Source organism: Balaenoptera physalus (genome assembly GCF_965194825.1).
Source record: "Balaenoptera physalus genome assembly, chromosome: 3".
In the NCBI taxonomy this organism is placed as follows: domain Eukaryota; kingdom Metazoa; phylum Chordata; class Mammalia; order Artiodactyla; family Balaenopteridae; genus Balaenoptera; species Balaenoptera physalus.
Window position 1 is genome coordinate 125368033 of NC_138890.1, and position 22168 is coordinate 125390200.

General features: G+C 40.3%; 2 protein-coding genes across 6 annotated transcripts in view; one reads left to right on the forward strand and one right to left on the reverse strand.

Moving 5' to 3' along the window:
* Positions 1-7640, reverse strand: part of NLN (neurolysin) — a 98048-nt gene extending 90408 nt beyond the window's left edge. For 2 of the 4 annotated variants that reach the window (XM_082454507.1, XM_082454506.1), the window contains exon 1: positions 7431-7638. Coding sequence is in view for 2 of the 4 variants with exons in the window: in XM_082454503.1 (XP_082310629.1) it covers positions 7431-7471 (41 nt within the window). In the remaining 2 variants the exon portion in view is untranslated. Of the gene's footprint in view, positions 1-7430 lie in introns of all 4 variants that reach the window. The other 2 variants (XM_082454503.1, XM_082454504.1) reach the window with 2 other exon arrangements.
* Positions 7641-7730: 90 nt separating this feature from the next.
* SGTB (small glutamine rich tetratricopeptide repeat co-chaperone beta) overlaps positions 7731-22168 on the forward strand; it is a 45855-nt gene continuing 31417 nt past the window's right edge. For both annotated transcript variants that reach the window (XM_082457378.1, XM_082457379.1), the window contains exons 1-4: positions 7731-7943; positions 9088-9209; positions 18847-18950; positions 21942-22011. In XM_082457378.1, the coding sequence (XP_082313504.1) occupies positions 9110-9209; positions 18847-18950; positions 21942-22011 (274 nt within the window). In that variant the 5' untranslated portion in view covers positions 7731-7943; positions 9088-9109. The remainder of the gene's footprint in view (positions 7944-9087; positions 9210-18846; positions 18951-21941; positions 22012-22168) is intronic.

Below are 22168 nucleotides of genomic sequence, written 5' to 3' on the forward strand. Positions count from 1 at the left end.
TTTCCCCATTTCTTGAATCTGGGCTGGCCTTATGACTTGCTTTGGCCAGTCCAGTAAAATGTGGCAGAGCTGACGGCCTTCCAGTTCTAAGCCTAGGCCTTGGGAGGTCTTTTTACAATCCCACGCTCATGGAACCCTGCCCTGCCATGACAGCAAACCACTTAGCCTCCTGCACGATGAGAGATAATGTGAAAGAGAGCCAAGTGGCTGCAGCTTTGGCCATCCTAGATCCCCAAACATGTAAGAGAGCTCAGTCAAGATCAGCAAAGCTTCCTACACAACCCATGGCTGATTGGAGGTGCAGAATGAGCCCAGTCAAGACCAAAAAAACTGCCCAACAAACATGTAGATTTGTCAGCAAAAATAAACATTTATCATTGTACTCCAACAGAGATTTAGTTTGTTATACGGCGTTACTGTGGCAATAGTAATGGATTTAGCCAGGCAATGCTCTAAGTGCTCTATATTTATTATCTCTCAATCTTAAAAAGGTGATGTGAACTAACAGAAAATATATACATATTGTTCTCTGCCCCTGGTTCCTGGCACAGCACTCCTAAAACCCTTGTAATTTCCTAAGTGATAAGAGCATCTTTTGTTGTAATATTTGGTCTCTGACCCTGGTTCCTGACACAGGGCTCCTGAAACCCTTATAGTTTCCGGGGTGATAGGACTGTCTTTTGTTCTCATGAGGTGAGTCTGGGTGGGCTCCTGGATGAGGGCTGGTCACTAGAAAGACCAAGCTATGATTAAAAGCTTGGAATTTTCAGCCTTACCCCCCATTCTCTTGAGAAGGGAGAAGGACTGAAAATGGAGTTAATGATTGCTCATGCCTACCTGATGAAGCTGCCATAAAATCCCTTCAGAGAGCTTCCAGTTCAAAGAACACATCCACACTGGGAGGGTGACACACCCCAACTCCAAGGGGACAGAAGCTCCTGCACTCAGGATCCTCTAAGACCTTGCCCTATGTATCTCTTCATCTGGCTGCTCACCTGTACCCTTATAATATCCTTTAATAAACTGGTAAATGTAAGTAAGTGTTGGGCTTCCCTGGTGGCACAGTGGTTAAGAATCCGCCTGCCAATGCAGGGGACACGGGTTCGAGCCCTGGTCCGGGAAGATCCCACATGCTGCGGAGCAACTAAACCCGTGCGCCACAACTACTGAGCCTGTGCTCTAGAGCCCGCGAGCCACAACTACTGAGCCCGCGCACCACAACTACTGAAGCCCTCATTCCACAACTACTGAAGCCCGCGTGCCTAGAGCCCGTGCTCCACGAGAAGCCACCACAATGAGAAGCCCGCACACCGCAACGAAGAGCAGCCCCCACTCGCCACAACCAGAGAAAGCCCACACGCAGCAACGAAGACCCAACACAGCCAAATTTAAATTAATTAATTAATTAATTAAAAAAAATTTTTTTAAATGTAAGTAAGTGTATCCCTGAGCTCTGTGAACTGCTCTAGCAAATTAATCAAACCCATAGAGAAGGTTGCAGGAACCTCAGATTTACAGTTTACAGGACTGTAAATCTCAGGTGACAACAGGGACTTACAACTGGCGTCTGAGTCGGGTGGGGGCAGTCTTGTGGGACTGAGTCCTCAAGCTGTGGGATCTGATGCTATCTCCAGGTAGAAAGTGGCAGATTTGAGTTAAATTACTGGACACCCAGTTGGTGTTGCAGAGAGTTGCTTGTTGTGGTGAAACACCTCCAATACATTTGGTGATCAGAAGTGTCAGAAGTGAAGTGTTCTGTGTGAGTAGTAAAGGAGACTCACAGGGGAAGGGAGAACTAGGTTTTCTAGTACAGGTGAGTATAATTTTCCCCTCTCTTGTCTCATCTCCCAGTCTATTTGAGGCACAGGATCACCTTCTCAGGGAGCCCTTTCCTGTCAAATCTATAATGTTGTTCCCACCAGTACATACTGGGTAACCCCCTTTGCTGCGTTACTTTTGCTCTTAGCACATTTCCCCATTTAACATACTCTATATTTTCCTTAGCTGTCTCTTCTGCGAAGGTACGGACACAGGGATTTTCGGCTGCTTTATTCAGTGCTGTATCCCTAGACTAGAATACAGTTTGGCACATAATAGAAGCTCAATAAATATGTGGTGAGTGAAGAAATTGGCCAGTCAATTCCCAATTTATGGATGAGGAAACAGACACAGAGAAGTTAAGTAACTTTGCCTGAGATCACAGTGCTAGTCAGTGGCAGAGCCAGAATACAAATTTAGGCAAACTGGCTCCAGATTACTATAGCCTGTCTAGACTAGTCTAGACTACTGGGCTACATGCCTTCCTAATGCAGAGCTTGGCATATACATATGTACCCAGTAAACATCAATTTCCTTGGTTCTTCAGATTTTAATCTAGGTGCCTCATGGAAGTTCTGTGCTTTGTCTTAATGAAAGAGGTGACAGAACAACAATAATAAAAATAAATCCTCCTTTACAACTTTTAAAAATCCATTTTTATAAACAATCTCAGTCTAGCTTTTGATAATGTACCTAAAACCTTTTCTTTATTAGTCGATTTTTCTTTTTCTAGCACCATTGCTCTAAAAATTGGGGGCATATATCTATTGGATTTGGGGTGAGAATTTCAATTTTATTTAATTACAGTCAGATATATAAATATTGCTAAATTTATGAATGACTGTAATTTAACTTGTCTAAGACTCCCCATATGAATAAATTCTCACATCAGACAACAAACAACTTTTATTATAAGAGAAGTTTCCACTTATCAAATTGGTAAGGATAAAAAATATTAAAATGCTCAGTGTTGGTAAAGGTGTAGGAAACTAACATCGCATATTCTGCTGGTACAAGCATAATTTGGTAGAAACATTTTGGAGGAGAATATGTAGTAAGTACCAAAAGCCTGAAAGATACACGTACCGTTTGATGTACAAATTCCATTGCTAAGGACTCATACTATGGAAATAATTAAGGACTTAGGAAAAAACTTGATAGCTAGAATGTTTATCTAAGCACTGTTACTCATAGCATGAAGTTGGAAATAGTTGATATATACAAAAGTAGAGATTAGCTGGATTATCATACATCCCCAAATGGACTACATTATAGGTGTTTACATTATGGAATGATGTTTGTATTACATAAAAACTATAATAGAATAAGTATTATATAATCTCATATTTGTTAAAAAATATGTCTCTACACGGGAAAGATTTTGGAAGCTATTAATAATTGGTTCTTCTGGATGGGTGGATTGTGTATATTTTCTTTTGCTTATCAACATTTTCTAAGTTTTCTACAAGGAACATGCATTGCTCTCATAATTTCACAAACCAAGTTGCTTTTTTTTAATTGAAAGAGTAAACTAGGGCTATTATAGCTATAATTTGGACTAAGTACTGTTAAATCACTTCTCTCAATTTTTTGACCATGCCATCCATCCCTTCCTCCATAATGTACATCAGATTTTGCTTGGCTCACATGCTCTGCAATCTGGCCTCTAGGAGGGGAAATTCTTCTGGTTTAATCCTTATGGCAATAAGAGTTGAAAGAAATCTTCGATGTCATTTAATCTAGTCCTTTTCATTTTACAAAATAAGGAATTCAAAAGAAATCCGGGAAATTGGGTGATTTAATTAAGGTCACAAGGTTAGTTGAACAGTAACTACAATTCAATCTCCAGATCCCCAGTCTACTTATTCCCAAGAAATTGGCTAAATACCCCCATCAATGATCCTGGCTGCAAAGCTGGCTTTGGGAAACGGGTATATAGCAACTATAACAACAGGAAAACGCAAGAGAAATCATAAGCCAGTTGAGTAAAAACCTAGTTACTCATATAACACTAAAATGAATTCCCAAGTGTCAAAGGAAATAGGAAAACAATCGGGAGTACATAGAGGGCCTTCCATGTGGTCGGTCAAGTACTGACTCCTTTAGGAAGATACAGATTTTGAAACAGATTCTGCGATTAAGTCACTCACAAGAACCATGGGTGGATGACTACTACTACTGTAGAGTATGTTGATTAACTGCAATATATGCCCTTAAGCAACAAAATAGTTAATATATTTATGGTAGATTGCTAGCTTCTAAAAAAGTAATAATTGTACGGCTTTTTACATTTATTTTCTTCCATGCATAAACAAAGAATATGCATAACACATACCAGTGGTTCTCAAAATGTGGTCTGCAATCCTATGCGGAGTCGTTCTTGAGACCATTTCAAGGAGTATGTGAGGTTGAAAGTATTTCATAAAAATACTAAGACATTATTTACCTTTTTCACTTGGTTGACGTCTGCACTGATGGTGAAAAGCAATGGTAGATAAAATTGTTGGCACCTTAGAACAAATCAAGGCAATGGCACCAAACTGTCTTAGTAGTCATTATATTCTTCACTGTCACTCCCTCATGCTAAAAACAATGTGAATTTCACTTTAGAATGCCCTTGATGAGATAGTAAAATTTATTAATTTTATTAAATCTCAACCATTAAATATATGTGTGGCAAAGTAGGCATAAAGTGCACTGGCTGCATACCTGAGTACAATGGTTGTCCAGAGGATTTGGTTGTGCAAATTAAAAGCACTTGTGCAATTGACTGAATTGTGAACTGAAATAGCTGCTTTTCTCATGGAACACCATTTATACTTGAAAAAATGACTGACAGACAAACCACGGTTACTCAGACTTAAGTGTTTCGCAGAAATCCTCTCAAAAAAGGAACATAGTAAGGCTGTCACTTCAAGGAAAACAACTGATAGTATTTGTTACCGATGATAAAATTTCAGCTTTCAAATGAAAATCAGAATTTTGAAAAATTGTATCTGCCACCATGAGCTTGCCAGCTTTCTAGTATTTGAAGACTTTTATGATGGGATGATGATATTAAGGAATATGATTATTTGATAATGTAAAATATGTCAACATTAGGAAGCTATGTATAACACAGTGAGCCACTATTTTCCAAATGAATAGTGTTTGATATTACAAAATCATGCATAGATAAGACTCATTCCAAGTGTAAGACAGCCTATGGATTTTAACATAACAGTAAGAAAAAGTATGTTGATAGTTTCATATTTCACATTGCAACCATTCTTAAAAAAACTACCCCTTGTCAAACTTTGATGTGATATCAAAGAATACCCATGATTATCTAAAAAGTCTATTAAAATTAAAATACTTTTCTTTTTCCAACTATATGACAGGTGGGATTTTCTTCATCTTCTTAAACCAAAACGAACCAGTGCCAACAGAATAAACACGGAAGCAGATGTAAGAATCCAGCTACCTTCTATTAAGTCACACATTTGTTTTGCAAAAACACAAAACAATGTCACTCCTAGGATGGGTCTTATTTAAAAATAAATAAATAAATAAAACAAGTGTTGATGAAGATGTGGAAAAACTGGAACTCTTGTGCTTTGCCAATAGAGTGTAAAATGGTACAGCTGCTGTGGAAAACAGTAAGGTGGTTCCTCAAAAATTAAACAAAGAATTATCATGTGATCCAGTAATCCCCCTTCTAGGTACCTATCCCAGAGAATTGAAATTAGAGACTTAAACAGAAATGTGCATGCCAATGATCATAGCAGCATTACTCAAAGTAGCCAAAAGGTGGAAACACCCAAAGTCCATGTATGAATGAGTGGACAAATAAAATGGGGTATATCTATACAACAGAATACTACTCAGCCTTAAAAAAGAAGGAAATTCTGACACATGTTACAACATGGATGAAGCTTAAAGACATTATGCTAAGTGAAATAAGCCAGTCGCAGAAGAACGGATATTGTAAGATTCCCCTAGTATGAAGTACCTAAAGTAGTCAAATTCAAAGAGACAGAAAGAATAGTGGTTACCAGGTACTGGAAGAGGGGATAATGAGAAGTTTCAGTTTGGGATGATGAAAAAGTTCTGGAGATGGATAGTGGTAATGATTACATAACAATGTGAATGTACTTAATGCCACTGAATTGTGCACTTAAAAATGATTAAAATGGTAAATTTTATGTATATTTTACCACAATTAAAAAAAAAAAAACCCAAAGGAAAAAAATCCACAATATCACTCTTCTCACTGATTTTTTTGGAGATGTTTTGGAAAATAGTTATTTTTTGTTAAAAATGTTATTTATGCATGTAATGAATTTATTACTGTTTTAAAAATAAACTAATAAATACTTAAAAAATCTCCCCGGTTTCATTTCTAATATGGTAAATATGGAAAGATACAACCCACATAAACAGAAGCTCTTAGGTCCTCAGCAATTTTTGAGTGGTAAAGAGGTCCTGAGACCAAAAAGTTTGAGAACTACTGTCATATATGAAATTTATTCTCTCTTCTCACACCTGCGTTAAAGGAAGATATGTATTTCTTCATTTGTTGGTATAGCTTCATTTGAGAGCTATACCACTTGCAGCCTGCAGACTAAAAGGACAGTCTGAAATATGGTCAAAATCATCACATTAACTCTTTATGATCACTACTGTCCCCAGATGCGCCCAAACTATAAGGACTGAGCAGCCTAAAGCTCCACACAGATGAGTGGCAACGTACAACAGAAAACTGATAAAAAGCTTACAGGCTGATTGCTAGGTTCTAAAGTGGTTTTATAAGGATCTAGCAAGAAAAACACATTTCCCTTTTTCTGTTGGTTCTTCATTCAGATTTTCGGTTCAAAGCTAGATTTGGGAATGCGGGTGGTAGTGGCATTGTTTCTGAAAACCATTCCATCCAGCGCATCCGTGCAAAGAATTTAATTCTCTCACCATCTTGCTACTGGTCTATGGCACAGGGGTGTGGCGAGGGCGCTAAGGAGGCAGTCTAAAACAGCAGCTGGGGCTGCACCAAACCGTGTCCAGGCAATCATTTCCTCCATTTGGGGCCAACTCAATTAGCCCCGGCCAGAGGCCGAATGTTTTATGGGAAATAAATAAAAAGGAAATTAGAAAGCATGGACGGAAATAAGCAGCAAAATCATAGCGGCTTCATCTTGTGCGAGTGTTAAACGATGTGTATGCTAACGATGTGCATGAGGGGTAAATGAGAATTGTTATTCGAGTCTACAGCTGCTGGCACTGTTAACGACAGGTCTGCAGTTCTGGATGGGGACGAAAGTCAAATGATTTTCTTATCCCGACCATCTTTCTGCTATTCGTTTTGGGCTGGGCCTGGGACCAGTCTCACTGCTTGCAGCTGAGGCAGTCCCAAACAAAGGGGAATGGACGCCCTCTCAAGGGAGCGGATGAAGGAAAAGTGGCCCCAAGTTCCCGCGCCAGGTGTCCCTCAGGGTAGACCATGCGGACTGTGGGGAGGGAGGGTTCCAGAAGCGTCGGAGGGGTGCTGTCTGGAAAGGCTGGGCGGAGGCGCCTGGCAGTGACGGGGCAGAAGACCCCGCTCTGCCCAAGGTCAAGGTTAACCCGCGCACGGGAGGTACCTGTGGAGGCTTCGCACAGCCGAAAAGCACTGGGCGATCATGGGAGCGCCGAAAGGCGACGGCGGCTGAGGGCGCGCTGTCCTCCGCTTTGGGGGTGAGGGATTCGGGACGCCGGGAAGCCGCGCGGCGGCCTAGCAGAAGAGGCAAGAGCGGCGGCGGCAGCGAGCGCCGCCTGAACCCTCCCACGTGCGGCAGCCCCACCCCGGCGCCCGCTTCAGCTCCGCCCCGGCCCCGCCCCGGCCTGCGCCCTGCCCCGCCCCGCGCCCGCTCCGCGTCCCGCCCTGTGCGTCTTGCACCGCCCCCGGGGCGGTTCTGGCGAGGCTCATCAGCCGGGTTGAAGCGCACAGCTGGGTGGGCTGAGAGGTGGCGGCGGTCTGGGAGCCGGGGAAGTTTGGGCCACCGCTCGCAGTGCTGCGCTTCGAAACCAGGCTCAAGCCCGGAGAACGAGGGGGCGGCGGACCGACTTACGGACGCCCTCGGGCCCGCTGCCACCGTCTCGCGTCCTCTTCCCTGGTAAGGGGCTTCTGTATGGGAGGGGTCCGTCTGCCGCCGCCCCAGACCGGGCCTGCACCGCGCACCCGCAGCAAACCCCGTCAGGGCCAAGGCGAGGCCTGGGTACCGAAGGGAGGGAGATGGAGGTCGATGTGCTCTGGGGAGAGGAAGGGGGAGAAGCCCGGAGGAGGTTGCCCTTCTCCATTTCCCCTCGCACCCCCGCTCCCCCCCCCCCACCCCATTCTCTTTTCACCATTTTGCCCTGGGGCCTTATTTAGTACTTGCAACCCCGTGGCCTATTGGCTGGACTCGCTTTTAAAATAAGCACACAAATAATAAACGTGCTAGTGGTGGGTACCACACCCTGGCTTTGAATTAGGGAACCTGGGGAGCAGATGGATGATTCGATTTAGTGGAAATAAGCCATTAATGCCTGATGGCCCTGCGCCACCGTTTGGATGCGATAGTATTCCATGTGAATGAACATGACCCAGAGCTTCCAGTTTGTCCACGAGAGCACAGCTACTGCAGAGAGCATTGGTCGGTTTGTAGTATCCATCGACTTAGGCAATGATTTTCTGACGTCTGTTGATTAAATAGAAATGCCGTTTTTATTAAAAATGACACTCAATGGCTGAACAACCTTTCCCTAATATATTTCCTCATCACATAACTGTCTCCACCTACAAAAGTAGGTGGAGTGTAAATTGTGCATACATTTGAAAAAAATCTCATGAAACAGGGGAAAATACTCAGCGTGGATCAGCTTCTGAGTCAGCAGTATGAAATCTCCCTCAATTTAGTACTAAAGCCTTTTGGGGATTTCTATATCTGTATCTATACCCCTGTCCTTTTCTGGATCTGTACCATATAAACTGTTAAGATACAGTGAACTATTCAGTGAGAATCCAAGCTATGTTGTACATGTTTTGAGAAAGATTTTACTTTTGCAAGTTTTAACATAACCTAATATTACTGGGTGTAAATGAAAATGTCATACATTAGCATATCTATACTTTGTGCTCTCTTGACTCTTTAAAAAGAAAGGAGTGAAGATAGTACAGGCTTTTTACTTTTAATGTAATTTATGACCCTTGTGATTTATAATCTTCTTCACTGATTCTTTAAAATTACTTATTTCAGTGTTTTCCTTTTTCTTATCAAGGAAAAGTGTTTAAACTCTAAAAATGTCATCCATCAAGCACCTAGTTTATGCAGTTATTCGTTTCTTACGGGAACAAAGTCAGATGGATGCTTATACTTCAGATGAGCAAGAAAGTTTGGAAGGTAGGCACCTGTTCTCTATGTTCATTTGTGTTATAAGTAAAGACTAAAATAGTTATAAGCGTGACTTTATGATCTGTTGTATCAAAATCAGAACATTTTGTTGATTTTTCAAGGAGAGAGACCTTACAATAAGGTTATGGTGTTTTCATTCTCTGAGGCTTGTTTTGTTTTTTTCAATTAACAACAAGAGGACTATTGTTTTTTATTTATTTTAAAAATTATTTTATTTTATTTATTTTTGGCTGCATTGGGTCTTGGTTGCTGCACTTGGGCTTTTGGCGAGTGGGGGCTACTCTTCGCTGCGGTGCGCGGGCTTCTCATTGCGGTGGCTTCTCTTGTTGCAGAGCACGGGCACTAGGGCACGCAGGCTTCAGTAGCTGTGGCTCGCGGGCTCAGTAGTTGTGGCTTGCGGGCTCCAGAGCACAGGCTCAGCAGTTGTGGCGCACGGGCTTAGTTGCTCCGTGGCATGTGGGATCTTCCCGGACCAGGGTTCGAACCCGTTTCCCCTGCATTGGCAGGTGGATTCTTAACCACTGCGCCACCAGGGAAGCCCAACTATTGTTTATTTATTGAACAACTATTATGTGTCAGAACTATGCTACTCATATTGTAGGGAAATTTTTCTCCACAGTAACTGTTAATTAGATATTATCCGCATTCAACAGATAAGTAAATGAAAGCAGATAAAGTAATATAACACAGCTAATATGTGACAAAGCTGAGATTCAAATCCTGGTTCTTACTTTGAAGATCTTGTTGTCTCTTCCTAATAGGAAAGCATCCAGTTTAGAGTCAATATATGAAAACACCTTAGTCATCATAAAAGCACTATGCAAGTCTAATAATTATATCACTATTAAGCTCTGATAACTTCCTCTTGGGGGACTTGAAATAAGAGGATTTCACCCTTGTCTATGTTAGCTTTAAATATTAGATTCAGTAATCTGTAAAGTTGAGCAGGACTTGGATGATAGCATCACATGTTTCCTTGACATCATCTTTTCTGCTTCATGTTTATGCATTAGAAAATTTAAATTCAGTATAGCCATAACAAGATAGAATTCTGCAGCTGGGCTTGTGGAGGTTCAATGAGCCCAGCTTCCTTGTGGCCTAAAGATTTAATTATTGCAATGAGACAGTACATTTGAGAGAATTTAATAAAAGTACAATTTGAATTGCCCATCTTGAGCTGTTTCTCCTCTAAAGGGGACACATCTATTAATTTCAACAAGTACTTCCCTTGTGAATATGCTTTTAGGAAGTTGGGATGAAAATTGGGCATTTGCTCTAAATCTGCTTGCAATCTGGTGAGATTATCTTTCCAGGTGGCAGTGAAAGGAGCTGCTGACACACAGTTGGAGATTGCAATCAGTCCATTAGGGTCTTTTTGTCCTCCTTTATGGTTAGACTATGTGAAGATAAAGGTGACTGGTTATCTAAGGAAAATGTTGTTTATGGTGCTCTGTAGCAAACAGATAAATGGAATCATTTAATAAAAGATGTTTTTTTCTCATCAAAGACAGTATAATACTTTTAAGCGCCAGAAAGAAAATTGAGAGTTTTTTAAAAACCAAGATGTTGTGTCCTATTTTTAGGATGGTATTTGGCCAAAACTATGTGCCTTCAGCTGTGTGTTATATGGCAGTCAGAAGTAGTGCCAATTGTTTTTGACCAACCCCTATTTTTGACTCTGTGAGTCTAAGTTAATTGAACATGAAATCATGTGGAAATGTCTGCCCACCTTCTAGACATTTAAAAAAGCCCTAGGAGGACTTCCCTGGTGGCGCAGTGGTTAAGAATCCGCCTGCCAGTGCAGGGGACACAGGTTCGAGTCCTGGTCCAGGAAGATCCCACATGCCGAGGAGCAGCTAAGCCTGTGCGCCACAACTACTGAGCCTGCGCTCTAGGGCCTGCGAGCCACAACTACTGAGCCCATGTGCCACAACTACTGAAGCCCGCATGCCCTAGTGCCCGTGCTCCGCAACAAGAGAAGCTACCGCAATGAGAAGCCTGTGCACTGCAAGGAAGACTAGCCCCCGCTCGTTGCAACTAGAGAAAGCCTGTGTGCAGCAATGAAGATCCAACGCAGCCAAAAGTAATAAATAAATAAATAAAATAAAAAAGCCCTAGGAGAGGAGCCTAAGTTCTCATACCAGCTTTACCACTACAGTGAAGCTGAGGTATTGTCAGCTTTGAGCCTTGTCATCAGATTATGTCACTCACTCCTAATTATTGTCATCTGCTGACATCTGCTTCATGTTTTGACTATCGTGGCTCCTGCTCACTGTCTCTCTGGCAGTACTCCTGTCTTAATTCTTGGCAATTGTAATACACTCATACATGATTCTTCCAGTTCTCTCCCACTTGGTTCCTTGACCTTCTCTACTCCAGCGATCTCAACCACTTTCACTTGCTTGGTCATACCCTAGACCAGTGGTTCTCAATTTGGGGCGATTTTGTAGTATCTGGAGATATTTTGGTTGTCACGACTGGGGGGGCTGGTATTATTGACATCTGGTTGGTAGAGGCCGTGGATGCTGCTAAAGATACTACAAATGCTCAGGACAGTCCCGAACAATAAAGAATTGTCTAGTCCAAAATGTCAGTAGTTGCTGAGGTTGACAAACTCTTCCCTAGACCTTGTTATTGTTATCCTCCATAATCTCTATCTTAAACATTTCACTTCTGCTGCCTGTCTTTCCAGCTCACTCCCTATAGAATCCCTACCCCAACAATTCTTTGACCTACCAATACCTCCAAGCTGTTGATCCCTTACCTTTTCACACCCCTCTTCTTACCCAGCTTAAATTCCATTGTTGATCATTATAATCATGCTGGTGTATATGGCTCCCTTTCTTGTAAAACCCAACCTTGTTTGAATCCAGCTCTCCACCTACTCCATGCACATATCCATGTGACTGTGTATAGATGGAATGAAACACCCAGCTTTACTGACTAGTCCCACTTTGAGTTCATGACTGTGAGCCTCAAGTGGACCTTTAATGCTGCCCTCTGTTCCAAGTTCATTCATATTTTTGCTCTCTAGATGACCACTTTAACACTTTCTCATGCCTTCTCAAAACCCCAAACCTCCTCCCCCATACTCACTTTTTGTTGATGACCTTGGTTCTTACTCCATCAAGAAAATTGAAGTAATAAGAAAACAACTTCCACAGACTCTCTCTGCCCCATCTACCCACCTACCAGCATCTATACTCACATACTCTGCCTGTCTGCCTGTCTAACTATTACCATATACTATGGATTAAATATTTGTGTCCTCCCAAAATTCATATGTTGAAACTTAATGCCCAGTGTGATGGTATTAGGAGGTGGGGTCCTCATGACTTGGATTAGTGCCCTTATGAGGGAGACCCCAGAGAGCTCCCTCACTCCTTCTACCATGTGAGGACACAGCAAGAAGGTGCCGTCTGTGAACCAGAAAGCAGGTCCTCACCAGATGTTGAGTCTGCTGGCACCTTGATCTTGCACTTCCCAGTCTCCAGAACTATCAGCCACCGAGTCTATGGTATTCTGTCATAGAAGCCCAGGCTGACTAAGATACCATAGATGAACTATCCATTGTCCTTTCTAACTGAAACCCCTCTACTCGCAGACTGGATTCCATCCTGTCTCACCTACTCCAGGATCTCACTGTAGTTATTTTACCCTCCTTGTCTTACATGAGCAAATTTTCAATCTCTTCTAGATCATTTCCATCAGAATATAAACTTTCTCCCTTCTTAAAAATTCAAAAACAACAATTAATTATTCTTGCCATACTACTACCTACCCCTCCCCCCACTGAAATAGTGCCTGCTTTTTTTTGTCTCTCTTTTGCTGGAAAGCTCTTTGAAAGAATTGTCTATACTTGCTTTCTGCAATTCCTCTCCTGTCCTTCTTCCTTCCTTCCTTCCTAATATTTATTTATTTATTTATTTTTGGCTGCGTTGTGTCTTAGTTGCAGCATGCGGGATCTTTTGTTGCAGTGTGTGGGCTCTTCGTTGTGGCACACGGGCTTTTCTCTAGTTGTGGCATGTGGGCTCCAGAGCTCATGGGCTCTGTAGTTGCGGCACATGGGCTCAGTAGTTGCGGTGCATAGGCTTAGTTGCCCTGCGGCATGTGGGATCTTAGTTCCCCGACCAGGGATCCAACCCGCATCCCCTGCATTGGAAGGCAGATTCTTAACCACTGGACCACCAAGGGAAGTCCCATCTCCTACTCTTTCTTAAGCACTCCAGATAGGCCTTTGCCTCCATCTCTCCACTCATACTGTTCTCATCAAGGTTATCAGCAATTTCTGTGTTAGGTAGTTCAGTCGTCAGTTTTCAGTCTTCATCTGACTTACTAGCTGCCTCTGATAAAGTTGATGATGGTTCCCTCATCCCTCTCCCCCCATATACTTTATTCACTTGGCTTCCAGGATACCTCATACTCTTTTGGTTTTCTTCTAATCTCATTGTTTGCTCTTTCTCTGTTTCCTTTGCTTGTTCCTCTTGTTTTCCCTCACCTGGAATATCCAGGGTCCAGTGCTTGATCTTCTTCTTTTCATTATCTGCACTCACTTTTTTGATGATACAGTTCAGCTTCTTGGCCTTAAATATTCTTTTTTATATGCTGATATCTCTCAAATGTATGCCCTCAGGTCAGACCTTTCTTCTGAACTCCAGACTTCTATATCTAACTGCCTACCACCTATCTCCACTTATATGTCTAACGGGCATCTCAAGTTGAACATTTCCAAAACTGAACTCCTGATCCTCCCACCCAAAATCTGTTCTATTCCACAACTTCCCTAACTCAGTTGATGACAACTCCATCTTTTCAGTTGCTCTGGCCAAAAGTTTTGTTATCATTCTGGACTCTTGTCTTTCTCTTAGACTCTGCATCTAACTGTTCAGTAAATCTTGTTGGCTGTGACTTCAAAGGATATCTTGACTTTTTCCCACCTCCACTGATATTACGCCTGGATAGAACTAAGTATTTATTTTACGGTGATGGCCTCTAACTGGTCTCTCTGCTTCTATAATTGCTGCTTCATTGACTTTTCTAAACGCAGCCACCAGTGATCCTTTAAAACAGACTGTGTCAGATTCCATCATTTTTCCACTCAAAATCTTGAAGGGCTTCCCTGGTGGCGCAATAGTTGAGAATCTGCCTGCCAATGCAGGGGACACAGGTTCGAGCCCTGGTCTGGGAAGATCCCACATGCTGCCGAGCAACTGGGCCCGTGAGCCACAACTACTGAGCCTGCGCGTCTGGAGCCTGTGCTCCGCAACAAGAGAGGCCGTGATAGTGAGAGGCCCGCGCACCACTATGAAGAGTGGCCCCCGCTCGCCGCAACTAGAGAAAGCCCTCGCACAGAAACGAAGACCCAACACAGCTAAAAATAAATAAATAAATTAAAAAAAAAATCTATTAAAAAAAAAAATCTTGCAGTGACTCGTCTTCATGTTACTCAGTCATTGTTTAAAGGATCTATACAACTGGGACTTCTGTGATGTGTTGTTCACAGACTCCTCCGCTTTCTCGTTTGACTTGAGTCAAATTAGCTTCCTCACTCTGAATGCACCAAATGCTCTTTCCTAAAGGCTTTTGCTCCAGTTGTTTTATCTGCCTAGAATGTTCTTCCCCCAGATAATGGTAATATCCCCATCTCCTTCAAGTCCTCTTTTCTGAATGAGGCCTTCCCTGAGCATGCCATTAAATCTGCAGCCTGCTTCCCTGCTCTGCTCCCCACGCTCCCATCCTCTTCACCCTGTTCTACTTTGTATAGTTTATTGTTTACAGTCTACGTCTCCATCCCCCACTGCAATGGCAGCCCCAAGCAGTCAGTAATCTCTTCTGTTTTATTCACTGTTATATACAAAGCTCCTAGAAAAGTGCCTGACACATGATAGGTGCTCAATAAATATTTGTTCAATTGAATTGATGAATCAAGTGATCCTGGGCATCTCACTCACATGGTCTGTTTCTTTTCTTTTTTTTTTTTTTTTTAATTCTGGCACTTAGTAGATATGTATTCCTTTTTTTTTTTTTTTAATTAATTAATTAATTTATGGCTGTGTTGGGTCTTCGTTTCTGTGCGAGGGCTTTCTCTAGTTGCGGCAAGTGGGGGCCACTCTTCATCGCGGTGCGCGGGCCTCTCACTATCGCGGCCTTTCTTGTTGTGGAGCACAGGCTCAGTAGTTGTGGCTCACGGGCCCAGTTGCTCGGCAGCATGTGGGATCTTCCCAGACCAGGGCCCGAACCCGTGTGCCCTGCATTGGCAGGCAGATTCTCAACCACTGCGCCACCAGGGAAGCCCCTGGTCTGTTTCTTAATTTCTAAGTCTGTTAGGTGGAGCTCTCTGCCCCCTCCATCTAATAGATTTGTCAAGACAATCAGAATTAGTGATGGCAGGTAATATAGCATATGGAAGCTTTAGTATAAAGTGCTATATAGATGGGATATGGTATTATTGAGAATTCTTCGCTTGTCCTTCTCCTTATCAGTACCAAACAGACGATTATTGTTTGGTGTTAAAGTGGAGCAAAATTGTATATAGAATTTCTTTAGATTTTTATGATTTATTCCTGAGTATAACCTTCTGAAAGGAGGATCATATATAATAATCCCTGTTTCATAAATGAAAATCTTGAGGTAAAAGTAAGATAAATTATTGCACCCAGGTTATTAGATTTTTTTTCTGGATTAATAATGATAATAAACGTCCTGAGTTCCAAGGCTGTGGTAGGTTTTTTCACTAAACCATTTATCTCTCTAAATATGTGTTAGTGTTGAACACTAAACATTTTGGCAGCAAGTTTACATATCAAAACAATTGTGTTTACTTAATGTGGAATCTAAAATAGTCAAACGCATAGAAGCACAGAGCAGAATGGTGGTTGCCAGGGGCTGGGGTAAGAGGAGATGGGGAGGTAATGGTCAAAGGGTACAAAGTTTCAGTTATGTAAAATAAATAAGTTCTAGAGACCTACTGTTCAGCACAGTGCCTATAGCTAACTGGATTGTATACTTAAAATCTAGTAAGAGGGTAGATCTTATGTTAAGTGTCCTTAACACATACACACACACACACACACACACACACACACACCCCAATAAAGGGGACAAGAGGAAATGTTGGGAAGTGATGGGTATGTACATGTCTGTGGCCTTGACGGTGGTGATGGTTTCATGGGTGTATACTTATCCCCAAGCTTGTTGAGTTGTGTCCATTAAATATGTGCCGCTTCTTACATGTCAGTCATACTTCAGTAAAGTGATTTTAAAACAGACGAACAATTGTGTTTAAAAAAAACCCCAAACAGCCACCTCCTTTAGTAATACTTGATTGTGTCTAGAATGTGCCAGATCTGTGTTCTAAGGTCAGTGGCAGCAGAGGTAAAGGAGCTGGACTGGATTGCCTCAACAAGTTAGAGTGTAAAAATCCCTCATATGTTTATGTGGCCTTTTCCCCTGTCAGTGTTTAGCTGTGACGTTCCATACTCTGATTCCGGTTAAGGCCTCGGTTGGGTTCTAGCCACCTTTCACAAGGCTGTGAATTAATGTTTTGGGGGGAATAAGTGCTCTCTTCTGCAGATTTTATTGTTTCTATTTCCTCTGAAATTAAACTGTTACTTCCACTGTAAACAAAGTCGTAGATTAAATTTATTGAGCATCTATTATTTGCCAGGCTGTGTTAAAGTCAAAAGATAAATAAAATATAGGCCTTATCGTCAAGGAGACAGTCTAATATGGGAGACCGATGTTTTAAGTGCATGTAATGTAGTATGTGTGATAAGTACGATACTAGAAACATGTACCAGCTAGCTACATGGCACAGTAAAGTAAATGACCAATATGATCAGGGAAGAAAGATGCCAATCAAAAATAAATATATACATATACATACATGTATTATTATTAATAATAATTGATTTTTAATTAATTGTCTTCATGGCAATGAGAGCCTACTTTCTTGTGGCCCAGTGTGTTTAGTGCAAGTACAACTGAAGTACAAGAACAACTACTTAGTAAGGATAGAAAGGGAGAGAATGAGGGTTGGGTGAACAGTGCATTATTTTCTTTCTAAAAGACACTTTGACTTTTGGTAGTTGGTAACTCAGTCTTGTTATTCAGTCCCTTTTCTAAGGAGAATTGATCTGTGGATAGTGACAGTAATAGTGTTTCTTTTATGATAGAGGTAATTTTCTCAGGATCATAATGTGTCTTTTAAAAGTCATACACAAATGTAATTGGATCTGTAGTAAGTCAGAGTAAGACAGATATATTATCTCTCTTATATGTAGAATCTAAAAAATAAATAATAATAATAATAAAAACCCAAGCTCATAGATACAGAGAACAGATTGGTGGTTGCCAGAGACAGGGAGTGGGGAATGGGAGAATGGGTGACCTGTTTTTAATTTTTGTTTTTGGTTTAAACAAACTGAATTAAAAAAAAAAAAAAAGTCCTACACAAATGTAAGTGAATCTATTCCACACTGTCTAGAAGTACACTGGACATTTTGGCTACATCCCCATCTTGTTGAGCCAGAAGAGAATTCTTTTTCAAAGGAGAGGCCTCTCAGGATAAGAATCTGCCTCCATTCCCCTCAGTGAGGGGATAGGCTTTCTTCACTGTTTTTGCCCTAGTTTAGGCTCCTTGTTTGTTTAGGTCATTGATGTAGGAACCCATAAATGGGTTCCTGGTTTTCTGCTTCCATTTTCTCCCTCAGCTTCCCTCTCTAATTCATTCTCAGCATTCTTACTAGACTTCTAGTTCTAAACACAAATCCAGTTGTGTTGTTCTCCTTCACTAAAATCTTTAATGTCTCTCCATTTGCCCATCGCATCAAATCCATGTCCTTTCAAAATATTATTTAAGGTGCCTCATCATCCAGCGACAGACTTCGTTCTAGCATAATCGCCCACCATGTCTTTCCACCCAGTCTGTACCCTAGCCATACTGGTTATCTTGCCATACATCAGTGTAGATGAGGCACCTGTCAACATTTAACATGCCGTGTACTTTACTTACTGTGTTTGTCTGCCTCCTTCTATTAAGGGTGAGCTTCATCACGTGGATCGTGATTTTTGTGTTAGGTTAACTGTTGTATCTCTACCACCTTATAACAGCACCTTGAACATAGTATAGGTGCTTGGTAAATTTGCATGCCTGAATGAATTTTTAAAAGCCAAACTATTTTAACATAAGTAAGTACACCAGGATGAATATTTAGTGTTTCCTATGTGCCAAAGACTGTTTCTCTTACTATTTTTAATCAGGTTGAGATTTCTGTTTCTCACATTAAAAAAGATAATTTTTAAAGTTTTATTCAAGATACTGGTAATGGGGAATATGTTGTTAATGACCTGCTTTAAGAAGAATATGATGTAATACATATACTGAGAAGTTATATTCTAGGTAACATTTTTCTTTAAGTGAGGAATAAGAAACTAAGTTGTCTTCCCTCAATAGCTGGTCTATAAACAGAAATCTTTATGCAGATGAACCATTTAGTTTTCCATATGTTCTGTGATCAAAATGCTGAATTACCACAGATTGCAGAGTGCAGATTTCTACCAGGAAAAAAGGTTGTTTCTTTTTTTAGGTTGCTAATTTTTTTTCACTATTAAAATTTATTTCAAGTTGCAATTCAGTGCTTGGAGACAGTTTTTAAAATCAGCGCAGAAGATACACATCTAGCAGTTTCACAGCCTTTGACAGAAATGTTCACAAATTCCTTCTGTAAGGTAAGCTGTTTTTGTTTTCTCATTAGTATCTCATTATCTAAGTATGACTGCAGTATTACGTTGGATTGTTAATATTTGAGGGGCCAGGCTTCAAGTAACTAACTTCTTCCTGGGTATAAGATAGTTGGTCCACATGGATGATTTGGGCCCTAAAATATAACTTTTAATGTGCTTTAGATTTTCATATTAGTAACTCTTCTCATCCTCTCACCTCCTTTTATATTTAATGACATATCGTAGTTGACTTTTTAAGTCCTTTACGGTATCCGGGTGTTTTTAGATTTCTGACATCTGAATTGATATTCCCCGAAAACATGAAATACAAGTTAAAAGTAAAAGTCTTAATGTTTAGGAAGAAACCATATAGAAAAGGAATCATCAGGAATTGCATCATCATTTTGAAGCAGATTTTATCAAATTTGGCCATTGATGGGGCTCTTTAAACAGGGAAAGGTTCAGGGTCAGTGTGCAAAACCAAGACTGAAATCCAAGTGTTCAGATCCCTGCTCCCTAGGACTGTTTACATGGTCTCTGGTTTCTGGCCTTTTCAGGAAATATGGACTATAAGATTGAAAAATCTTAAGGCTAGTGAGTTTAGGGCCCCAGGGGGACCGCCCACGTGGTTTTTCATTACATTTTGGTGCCACATGAACCTCTTTTATTATTCTAACTCTGTATTCAAGCTTCAGTACAGAATGAGGAACTCAGGAGAGGAGCTGAAACATGCAGGGTATACTTCAACTTGGCAGGGACATTGCTGAGAATACTGCACAGACTGTTTCTAGAATATGTTGGGAAGAGGTTCTTAGAGTTGCAATGAAAATGGTAATTTGGCAGTAAACTGCTCCCTCTTTTTATACTTGGAAAAAGGATAATACAGTTATACATTAATTCATCAAACAGATGAATTCTAATTATCTGACAAGATGCAAGGAGATAGTGGAATGTCTCTGTGGTCCTTTTCTTCTCTTTGGTTTTTGTGGTTCTTTCATTGTCTGAGCTTGTGGCATCCTTAGGGAGCCCTATTTTAGAGGCTGGACATGGCTATGGCAGAAGTCGACCTTCTCTACTCCGTGATGCCCGAGAGGCTTGTGTGTGAGACGGCACTTGGATTTGCTCACTCTTTAGCTCCTGTTATCACTGACTAGTACTGAAGAGATCAATACTTTTTTTTTTCCTCCCAGGAAGCTCAGATTGACTGAATAGAGCTCTTCTTTTTTTTCTTCTATTTCTCTCTGATTGTACTTAATTGTAAAAATTTGTTGCTTACTATTTTAAAAATATAGTTTCTTAAAACAGGCTCCATAGTATATCTACATGGTGTTATTTGTGGTATCAATCCTTTAACACTCCTATTTAACAGCTGTGGCTTCATTACGTATGCATCTGTTAGCAGAGTATCGCAGGGAAAGTCTAAAACTTGTTTGAAGCAGCATCAAGACTGTTATAATTAAAGAAACTACTGCCTCTCCAATTGTACTTGGTTGTTAAGTTAAACAGTTTATTTTTAGGATACTGCTTTTCCCCCAATTAAGTTTATATACTAAAAGGATTCATTCCTTTTATATAAAGTGGATAACACTTGTCCTCACATCATGGGCTGCTCAAATGTATTGAATGAACATGAGAATTAATTTTCAAAATTATAAAACTATGGCAATTTCATTAAAATAATTCAAAAGGATTTAGAAGACAGAATGGATTATAATCCATTTTTCCATATGCCATTTTTCTGACCCCCTCAAAAGTCACTTTTTTCACATATAAACTGCCTAGGCTTGTTAGAAGATTTGAAGTAGAAGGAACCCTAAAAGCAAGTACTGTAGGGCAGTAATGAGTCTTTGAACTACACTTACATCCTGAGTGGCTACACAGTCAGTTTTTAGTATTGATCTCTACTTACTAAGTCTCCCATTTTGATTCCATACTTTTTTATACTGATACTTTATGTTTAGAAAAACTGACTGATAAAGATTTTTTAAAAATAAGAACAACTCATATACTTTATAGTGATTTTGTACTTGTGAATACTTGTGTGTAATTAGCACAATGTATTTCAAATGTTAGAGCTATCAAGTTCATTGACTTTTAGTCAAGACAAAGGTAATGGTGAGTATATTTTAAATATGGTACATAGGTATATTGACTACAAATTATACTTTTTTGAAAATTATAAACATTTATGAACTTCGGAGTCAAGTTTAAAAGCAACACAATTTAAAAAGAATCTTCCAAAAATGGAAAAATACACTGTGTTCCCAGTGCCACTCAAGACATTTCTAAATTTTCATTTAGTTTTCATAAGCACTTTGGTTTGAACCGTATTGAAAAAGAGGTTTGAGGATGATAGTAGGTGCTAAAAACAGGAATCTTATACTGCTTATTATCTTAATGAGGAAATAAATCTATGACCATTGTTTTAAAAAGTTTAGACAATATGGAAGGATATAAAGAAGAGACTGAAAATCCTACTTCCAAATATTCCTACTGTTAACCTTTTGTGTATACCTTTCCAGTCTTTGATTTTCAGCCTGTGTGCATGTGAATGTATGTGCATATATTTAAACAATAAGATCATATTATAAATGCTGTTTTTGGTACCTGTGAATTTGACTTTCTCTTCGGATATTAACGTTATGTTTCAAAATTTTCACTAAACAATCCTTTGAGCATAATTCTATTACTATTCTTTGTATACTGATTCTATTTTTGTTTATGAAGGAGGATTTCTAGATACAGTGAAAGCAAGTAAAAAAAATTGATTCACAGTTGCCCATTTTTTTCTAGAAAAAATTCCATATATTTGTTTTTCTAATAAAAGTATGTGGGGGGACTTTTTCCCTATTTCTTGCTGACAGTGTTATTTAGATGTTAGATTTCATGACATAGATTTACAGATGATATACTAAATAATTATTACTTTAATTTATAGTTCTCTGGGATGACTCTATGTAGCTAAATGGAAGTACATTGTATTTTATTTAATTTCAGAATGACATTCTGCCTCTCTCAAACTCAGTGCCTGAAGATGTGGGAAAAGCTGACCAATTAAAAGATGAAGGTGAATATTTCATAGAAAAATTACTTACTTAGTAAAGCTTTCTGAAACTCTAGGGAAAGTGACTCTGTCACCCAATAAGATTCTGGTTTATACTGCCAAGATGGGGTTGTCATAAGTCCTCGTGGCATTTGTGAAACAGAGATGAGCCTGGAAATAT